Source organism: Micropterus dolomieu, linkage group LG10, assembly GCF_021292245.1.
Source record: "Micropterus dolomieu isolate WLL.071019.BEF.003 ecotype Adirondacks linkage group LG10, ASM2129224v1, whole genome shotgun sequence".
NCBI lineage: Eukaryota > Metazoa > Chordata > Actinopteri > Centrarchiformes > Centrarchidae > Micropterus > Micropterus dolomieu.
In genome coordinates this window covers 12,453,117-12,462,665 of record NC_060159.1, presented here as the reverse complement: position 1 = coordinate 12,462,665, position 9,549 = coordinate 12,453,117, and the positions used below count along the sequence as shown (strand labels likewise).

The 9,549-nt window shown below is 40.0% G+C and overlaps 2 protein-coding genes across 2 annotated transcripts in view; one reads left to right on the top strand and one right to left on the bottom strand.

The window, feature by feature from the left end:
- Nucleotides 1-2,166, bottom strand: part of LOC123978219 (neuroblastoma-amplified sequence-like) — a 113,242-nt gene extending 111,076 nt beyond the window's left edge. Inside the window, exons 1-3 of the mRNA XM_046061388.1 lie at nt 1,933-2,166; nt 1,431-1,482; nt 1,025-1,061 (exon numbers count right to left, since the gene is read on the bottom strand). Coding sequence (XP_045917344.1) covers nt 1,025-1,061; nt 1,431-1,482; nt 1,933-2,040 — 197 coding nt within the window. The 5' untranslated portion in view covers nt 2,041-2,166. The remainder of the gene's footprint in view (nt 1-1,024; nt 1,062-1,430; nt 1,483-1,932) is intronic.
- Nucleotides 2,167-2,250: 84 nt separating this feature from the next.
- ddx1 (DEAD (Asp-Glu-Ala-Asp) box helicase 1) lies at nt 2,251-9,112 on the top strand. The gene is made up of 26 exons (XM_046060240.1): nt 2,251-2,348; nt 2,441-2,492; nt 2,639-2,702; nt 2,779-2,808; nt 2,912-3,008; nt 3,230-3,277; nt 3,362-3,445; nt 3,614-3,697; nt 3,798-3,874; nt 3,958-4,030; nt 4,149-4,225; nt 4,314-4,428; nt 4,641-4,779; nt 5,045-5,105; nt 5,238-5,336; nt 5,488-5,577; nt 6,327-6,515; nt 6,736-6,787; nt 6,903-7,049; nt 7,151-7,242; nt 7,329-7,401; nt 7,562-7,634; nt 7,997-8,039; nt 8,131-8,226; nt 8,610-8,730; nt 8,876-9,112. Exons 1-26 carry the CDS (start codon nt 2,333-2,335, stop codon nt 9,004-9,006), a joined length of 2,223 nt encoding a protein of 740 aa, XP_045916196.1. The 5' UTR covers nt 2,251-2,332; the 3' UTR covers nt 9,007-9,112.
- Nucleotides 9,113-9,549: the final 437 nt, after the last annotated feature.

Sequence of the window (9,549 nt, the reverse complement as noted above, 5' to 3'; positions counted from 1 at the left end):
AGCTTCTTTCCCCCCCCCCCCCCCCCTTCAACAAATAAAAACGTCACAGCATGTGGAGGGCAGTTTGCCTACTCTTCTTGGTTATATTAAATAAAATTCATGATCCTTTCTCAACCACAAAAAAAGAGAAGGAGAGCTGAGAGACAAGCATTCATAAATATATAATAATAAAGTTATTGATGGTGCTAGGTAACCACCTGCTGTGAGAATAAGCAGGCCTTGGTGCTAGAGCATTACAGAATCCACTGCAGGCCACAGCTAGCCATCTGTTAACACCTTCACAAATATACATCTTGTATACAGGATCGTGTATATGAGACTTTTGTGCAGTAGATTCAATTAAGCCCAGTAGGATATCTGATCTGAGGCAAATAGATACATATAAAGTGTCCTTTTAATCTGAGTTAGAGATTCAATTCAATTCAAGACACCCAAATCTAAGCAAAAACGTGATTATTCAATGACCTCATATAATGCAGTATTTCATATAATTCAGTGTTTCATGACTAAACTGTGACACCCCAGGCAAACAGGTCATTTCCAGGATAAATTTTGCTGTAGCTTTCACTGTCATGTTTTTCTCAATTAATTCTTTTTCCAGCATGTAGAAAAATTAACCCATTTACAAGATATGCATTAAGGGAACTAGTCTTAAGAAATACTGATTGTTAACTATCAAACCACACAAGAATGTCACTGGTTACAGCCAAATCTCCAGAGTCTGCCAGACCAGATTTTCTATTCTTAAGTTTCAGATATTTTAGAATTTGTTTTATAGCACATTAGCACTGGCCCTGAAATAGGAAATGCATTCCCACATAAATGTGTTTTAAATTTGATGTAGTCAAACACATGTATAAAGGCACACACCGCTGTCCTAAAAAAAACATACTAACAGTGAGCAAGACGAATCACAGCTTCTTGTGGCTTGTCAGGCCATTACACTGGCGAAATAATGGCAAGTCAAGTGTATAGCAGGTCAGATAGCCCTAACCTGTCACCATAATATTGATGATGAACTTACCTGTACCACAAGTAGTGCAAGATTAAGCGGAATGGTCCTGTAAGAGATGCGTCCCAGTTACTACACATACTTATAACAACAGTGTGATAATTTTATTGATCATTGTATAAAACATCTCATCAAAATGATTAAGATCAGATGTCATCTATCCTCCAGCACACAGAATAATGACTCAGCCGCTGGGATTCCTGCACGGATTGTTTTCTTCAAGCAGTTCTCTGAATAGTTGCTGTTTTGTTAGTGTATAAAGAAAAGACATACCACAATTTTGTTTTGCCCCCCTTTTATCCTTGGTACAAATTCTACACTGTAATCGGGTGGAAGCAAAGTCTAAAAAAGTGTTGCATAGCAGGTAAGTTGTTTTGCATAGTATCACAACCAGGCTACAAAAAACCCAACAACTTACCTGTCACTGCTTTTTCAATGAGTGAGGTGTTGTGCTCCTTGTTGCCTCGCAACTGCAAATGTTAGAAAGCGACAGGTTATCATTAACTTCTTTCCTACAAAGGACAAAGTTCTTTAGGGGGGATCGCATATTGTTTATCAATGTACTTCTGAAGTTTCGTGGGTAAGCTTACTCACTATAACGTTAGTTAGGTTAACTTAAGTCAGTCATGCTTTTGGGCTACGTTAGCTAGTTGGAGCAAAATATGAATGTTTCCTTAAAAACGACACTTAACTGCCCATTGCACAAGTGGCAATGATGAAAAATAAATATATATGCAAATGTGATATAAGAATGTGAGGATTTAGCTAGCAGTGTAACTACGTTCTTGCTACGTGGCTTTGAGCGGCTGACCCCTTGCAACTGATTAGAGTTACTTTGAGGGGACATTTTTAACGATTAAACGTACAACTAAACACCCACACAGTAAATAGAGCGTGTAAAAAACTGAAGGCTGACTAACCTGAGTGTCCGTCTCTGGAGGCCATTCAGTAATGACAAGTAAATCGTATAAAATGTTTTCATCTTCGCCTTCAATCAGGCTTTCTTCAGCCATATTTACTTCAAGCATCTGTCAAAGTCTACGGCGACAAACACAGGACAAAATATCCCTGGGACCGCGTTTGGAAAACTGTAATTTAGCTAACCGCTTGCAAACTATGATAAGATAATAACATAGAAATGTGTGCTTCTGACGCTCACCCGAGAAGCAACGTGTGTTGTAAAAAAAAAAACTTTACGAACAAGTTCGCTACCCGGAACCAATTATATAAGGCTGCTTGGCCGGTCCGCAAAACGAGTTGCACTGAGTCGAAAATTCTTAACACGTTACATCCTGTTGGGTTGAAGTCGTATCAGCAATAATGGCCGCGTTTACTGGTGAGCCTTTATTATCAACTTAACTATGTTAACGTCTCATTCGTAAGCTACACGAGCGTATTGAATCATTAAATGTGTCTTTTGTTCTACAGAAATGGGGGTTATGCCTGAAATCGCACAGGCTGCGGAAGAGATGGACTGGCTGTAAGTCTCTCTTCAAACCTGTCTGTGCTGCTTGTTTGACGTCCGCATCCATATTTGCTAAATCATGTCTGTACTGTAATATATTCTCTAATTGTTGGTCGACAGTCAACAGTCGAAAGTGATTTATTTCAATCTTTGGATTTTAGGCTACCCACTGACATCCAGGCAGAATCTATTCCCCTTATTCTTGGTGGAGGAGATGTACTGATGGTAAATTTTTGTCTGTATTTGTCTAAAGCACAACATTTTTTGCACTGCGAAGTTTACATCTTGTTTCTTTTTTTAGGCAGCAGAAACTGGTAGTGGTAAAACAGGTGTAAGTACTCTTTTGCCACACATCATTTAATTTTTAATTAGCATTTTAACATCAGGGCAATTAGAATACAAAAAAATGAATGTGTAATACTTGTCATTCTCAGGCCTTTAGTATCCCAGTGATCCAGATTGTGTATGAGACCCTGAAGGACCAGCAGGAGGGCAAGAGAGGCAGAGCCTCCATCAAGACTGGAGGAGCTAGTGAGACCACTGATTAGGCATAATATTATTGGGGACTTATTTGGTAGCGGTCTGTATGTTTGAAACTCCAGCTAAAATGTATTAATAACATTCTCCGGAAATATCTGGTCTACTAGATCTTGTCAGGCTAGTAGCATAATTGAGAATTCATTATAATACAATTATGAAAGCAGTAGTATGTGCTCTGCAGATGTTTTACCTTTTTCTTTGTTTTGGCCCAGTTTTCAGCAATTGGCAGATGAATCCTTATGATCGCAGTCCAGCCTTTGGTAAGGGGACAAATCTGTTTATAACAATACATATTGTTTGTTGTCACCTTTCCTCATTGTCACTTTTTGTTTTTACCTGTACAGCAATTGGTCCAGATGGCTTGTGCTGCCAGAGCAGGGAGTTTAAAGAGTGGCATGGCTGTCGCTCTACTAAAGGTGTCACCAAAGGTGTGTAATGCACACAAGTAAATCAGTTGAGATTTAAAACAAGACAAGCTGGGATTCAAGACACCAAATAAACAAACAAATATTTCTTTGACAGATTAACAAAAATGAAAGGATCATTTATTTCTTTGCAACTGTTACCAGTCCTTATACATGTATTTCTGTGTCCAGGGAAGTACTACTATGAGGTGACCTGCCATGACCAGGGTCTGTGTCGCATTGGCTGGTCCACCAGCCAGGCAGCCCTGGACCTGGGTATGCTCCCCTACTCTTAAGTCTCCTTGCTGCAAAACATACAACAGCTAATTAACTCAGTAGAACCAAAAATTAAATCCCAAACTCTTTGCCTTTCCAGGAACTGATAAGTACGGGTTTGGTTTTGGTGGGACTGGAAAGAAATCCAACAACAAGCAGTTTGACAGCTATGGAGAGGTAACCATTAGTGAATGAATATTTCATTTAGATATGTGAACAATTTTTCAAACATGTTTTCTCTTTATTGTGCTTCTTTGCAGGAGTTTACCATGCATGACACTCTTGGATGCTACTTGGATCTAGACAAGGGCCAAATTTCCTTCTCTAAAAATGGTGCCGTCTCCGTAGTTCTGATTCTTACATTCATGATTATGTAGATCAAGAGTTGGTGTTAAATAGCAAAATTTCTCATGTTTCTTTCCCCTTTCTTTCTCTCCTCTTCTTCTTCCAGGTAATGACCTGGGTTTGGCTTTTGAGATCCCTCAACCTGTAAAGAATCAGCCCTTCTTTGCCTCCTGTGTGCTCAAGGTATCTTTTCAGAATAATGGTAGAAAACACACCAACAGGGGTCAGATTCACACCATACAAATTGGTCATCTCCTTATTTGTCTGCCAGAATGCAGAGCTGAAGTTCAACTTTGGAGGAGAAGACTTTAAACATGCCCCTAAGAGTGGGTTTGTTGCCCTGGACCAGGCGCCAGAGGGTCACACAGTCAAATCTTCTCAGACAGGTGTGTGGATGCAACTTTGTTTAAGGTGCAGCAAGAAAACGTACTGAGAAGAGACCGAACAGTTCCTTTCACAATAAAAGCCTTTCACCTAATATTTTTAAAACAAAATATGAATAGATACATTCCTGCCATTGTTTGTACACCTATGACATCACCAATGTCACTGTTAATTTACAGTGTTGAACAGCTGTCTCAGCTCTGTGTTTGTGCAGGCAGTGCCAAAGTGAGTCAGGTGAAAGCATCATCCAACGCACCCAAAGCACTGATCATCGAGCCATCTAAAGAACTGGCTGAACAAACTCTAAACAATGTCAAGCAATTCAGCAAATTTGTAGAGAACCCCAAACTAAGGTATGACTACACAGAGCTGGTATCAACATTGGTCGGCACAAATATCAAAACACAATGACTTGTTGAGAAAATGCATGTGTAGGTATTTTTGAAAATGATTCCTGCAGCATATTTAACAGTGTTCTACTTAAGTTATTGTGATCTGCATTTGCCTGTATTTCCCAGTATGTTTGTAACTTCTTTTTTACACCAGCAGATGGAGCCAGTGCTCAATAATAAATGCTAACATCGGTATGCAGTATAATTTGTAAATCTGTCTCTACAGGGAACTACTTGTGATTGGTGGTGTGGCTGCCAAAGATCAGCTGGCTGCTCTGGATCAGGGGGTACGTGACATGTACTGTCTCCAAACACACTTAAACACGGTTGAAACAGTTTTAACTAACAGATGTGATTTTTGCTCTTCTTCTCCCCTCGCCCTCTTCCCATGTCATGTTTTTGTGTCATCTCCTAATTAGATTGACATTGTGGTGGGAACACCGGGCAGACTGGACGACCTCATATCCACTGGGAAACTTAATTTGTCCCAAGTCCGCTTTCTAGTCCTGGATGAGTGTGTATGTACAAGCCATCTAGAGTATAATTTGTAACTCCCACGTCCTGTAACATCAGGATCATTGACTTTTCACAGCCTACTAAGTGTTTTTTGATTTATCTAGATGGCATAACAATCCCTGAAGTCACTTACCATTTGTCTGTCTCTCTCAGGATGGCCTTTTGTCCGCAGGCTATACAGATTTTATCACCAGGATCCATAACCAAATCCCTCAGGTCACTTCTGACGGCAAGAGATTGCAGGTAACACTTTAGATAAATTACACGTTTTAGTAATGACAACTTGAGACCACTCAAGTCAAGTTTATTTCTTTAACACATTTAGAACAACATGAGCTGACCAAAATGCTTTACAAACCGGTCAACAGAGCAGACAACAAATGCATGCATATATACAGACAGAGAGCAAGATAAAATCAATGAGAAATGCAAAGAACTAATAATACAACCATCATAAAAGGCCAGTTAATAGAAGCAATTTAGGTCTGTTTAAAAGCTAAAGACAAGAGGTGGGCCTTGAGCTGGTCTTTCAATCAAACTCATTTGAGGGGGCAGATCTGATGTGGTGGGGAAGTTTGTTCCACAGACTGGGGTCTGCAACGGATATCACCATATCATGTATCTCCAAGACCTACAATTTGTGATTGTATTAACATATCTGAAGCGGAGCTGAACTATTAATCGAAATCGCAATATGGCCCACTGCAATTTTCAAATCGCAGGAGGTGCAATATTTGTTAAAAGCGATATGTGTGTCAAAATACCATTTTTAAATTAAATATTACTGTGCTACAGAGATGTCCTGGCCTACACATCCTATTCTACAGATTTAAGAAAACATCTTTGTTTGGTACAGATTTTGCAAAAATCACACCATAATCATTTAAATATCTTTTTCAATGAAAATGAGAAAGATGTAGTAAAAACGGTTTCAAAACCGTTCAGCCCTAATCTGAAAGTGATTTGCAGGTAATGTGTATCGTCTCTTCCAGGTGATTGTGTGTTCTGCCACACTGCATTCGTTCGACGTGAAGAAGTTGTCCGAGCGTATCATGCACTTTCCCACTTGGGTGGACCTAAAGGGGGAGGACTCCGTTCCCGAGACTGTCCATCATGTTGTCGTGCCTGTCAATCCTAAGGCCGATCGTCTCTGGGAGCGTCTTGGCAAGAACCACATCCGGGTGAGTCCCTCATGTTGGGCCGAGGACACAATTTGATGGGGGGGGTATGCATAAGGGATTTGCTTTGCTCTTGAAGCATTTTGGAGGATTTTCTTAAGCTTCTGAAATTGAAGAAAATTATTGTTACTTGATCTTCATGAGCATTCATGCAGCATAGAGATGGACACGCATGTTTAGTAGAATGTGTTGTCAAAGTTTTTCTCCTTTTTGTTTTGGATAGACTGATGAAGTCCATGCCAAAGACAACACCAGACCAGGAGCCAATTCTGCAGGTGAGCGCAGATAGGCAGTACAGTTTGGATCTCACATACACAACAGAACAGGTATTGTATTGTCATATTGCTTCTGGGAATAGTCACAATTGTGGACACTATGTGTGCATTTTAGAAATGTGGTCAGAAGCCATCAAGTTGCTGAAAGGCGAGTACACAGTGAGGGCCGTCAAAGAGCATAAGATGGATCAGGCCATAATCTTCTGTCGCACCAAGATTGACTGTGACAACATGGAACAGTACTTCATTCAACAAGGAGGAGGTAGGAGGCATTACATGGCATACACACACTTGCGTATAAAAGAATGATCTGTTGCATGACACATTCAGAATCCTCCCTCAGTATTGGTCCCTTCTCGTTAGGTCCGGACAGTAAAAGCCACCAGTTATCCTGCGTTTGTCTCCACGGTGATCGTAAGCCCAATGAGCGGAAAAATAACTTGGAGCGCTTCAAGGTAAAAACAGAAAACAACTTAATGGTAACCTTTTCACAAAATATGACCGCTGTTAGCGGTGTTTGAAGATCTTCTTCTGTTCTCAGAGAAAAGAAGTGAGGCTCTTGATCTGCACAGACGTAGCTGCCAGAGGAATTGACATCCACGGAGTTCCTTATGGTAAAGAGATTAGATGTCAATACAAAACTTCCTACATAACTTTTTCAAATGCAGATTATATAGGGTGTTAAATACAAATGAAGACTTCATCTTCAGGTTAAAAATGTCATGTGTATGTTTGTTTGTTTTTTTTTTTTTTGGGTGTGTGTGTCTATTCTAGTGATTAACGTCACTCTGCCAGATGAGAAGCAGAACTATGTTCATCGTATCGGCAGAGTCGGAAGAGCCGAGAGGTAAGCACTGATTCTTGGAAAAAAACTCTTAGCCTGTGTGTTAGGGCTGTGTTAGAGATTTGAAATAATAAATGTATTAGTTTGTTCTTATGTGATTTTTGCTCGTTTGTAGACTCACATTCACTTATGAAATTATCAAATGTAGAAATGATATATTTCTACATTTATTTATGTTGACTGTATGTTTGTCTACGTGTAGCACCTTATCACCACAGCAAATTCCTTGTATGTGTAGAACACTACTTGGCAATAAAGCTTCTTCTGAAATTCATCTTCATTATAACTGAAAGTTTTCACATAATATACCTTTTTATATTTTTTAATTTGATTTACTCCCAAATTAAAATCCTTTTAACTTTCAGAATGGGACTGGCCATCTCCTTGGTTGCTATGGAGAAGGAGAAGGTAGGTTGGATGACAGAAATACACTGCTAATTAATTTTGATTGTGCTTAGTTTTTGAAAATAGGTCAAAGTGAGTCTTTCCATATGTGCAGGTGTGGTACCACGTTTGCCCGAACCGAGGCAGAGGCTGCTACAACACCCAGCTGAAGGAGAATGGAGGTTGCACCATCTGGTACAACGAGAAAGAGGTGAACAAAGACTCAGGCGCACGCTTAATCCCGTTAAGGCAGCAAGCAAAGTGTTCTGTTTGAAATATGACATTGTCTCTGATTCAGCAGAAGGCTTTATATGTGATTTGATAAGCAGCAGATGCATTCGTCATCCTGGCAGAAACGGCACCCTTGAGTTTGGGACTGTGTGACTGGTGTGAAATGTAATACATACATTAGCACTACAATACGTATAGTGAGCAATAAAGTTGTACTTCATTTTGGAAACACACACACACACACACACACACACACACTCACACTCACACTTTTGGCTCTGTCACAATATGACATAGTTTCATGTTAGCCATTGTGGACTTTCAATTTTACTTTTGTCCTTTTACCCATTCCTCTGATCACAGCTCCTGTCAGAAATTGAGGAGCATCTAAAGTGCACCATCACCCAGTGTGAGCCAGACATCAAAGTACCTGTGGATGACTTTGACGGAAAAGTCACCTATGGGCAGCGCAGAGCATTAGGAGGTATGTGTCATAGATTGAGCATGTTCAAGAATTTTGTATTGCATGGATTGGTGTGAGGCCTCGTAGCCATTAGAGGCTCAACACATGTATAGGATTCACTGCATTTATGTTGAGCTTGACCAGCAAACCTGTCACTCTTGCCTAGGTGGTAACTATAAAGGTCACGTGGATATTCTGGCCCCGACAGTCAAGGAGCTTGCTAGCTTGGAGAGTGAAGCCCAAACTTCTTTCCTCCACCTGGGATACATGCCAAACCAGCTGTTCAGAGCCTTCTGAACCCACCCCAACTAGCACAACACTGTAGGCTTCTGCTACAGAATAAAGAGAATTTAAACCTTTTCACATGATGCACCAACAGAATACAAAGTCCTTATGCAACAAAGTAATGCGTAGTTACATTTCAAGGTTTGTTTGTTTTTTACACCTAGACCTACACATACAGTGGGTACGGAAAGTATTCAGACCCCTTTAAAATTTTCACTCTTTGTTTCATTGCAGCCATTTTCCAAAAATCAAAAAAGTTCATTTTATTTCTCAGTAATGTACACTCAGCACCCCATCTTGACAGAAAAAAACAGAAATGTAGAAATTTTTGCAAATTTATTAAAAAAGAAAAACTGAAATATCACATGGTCATAAGTATTCAGACCCTTTGCTCAGTATTTAGTAGAAGCACCTTTTTGATCTAATACAGCCATGAGTCGTTTTGGGAAAGATGCAACAAGTTTTTCACATCTGGATTTGGGTATCCTCTGCCATTCCTCCTTGCAGATCCTCTCCAGTTCTGTCAGGTTGGATGGTAAACGTTGGTGGACAGCC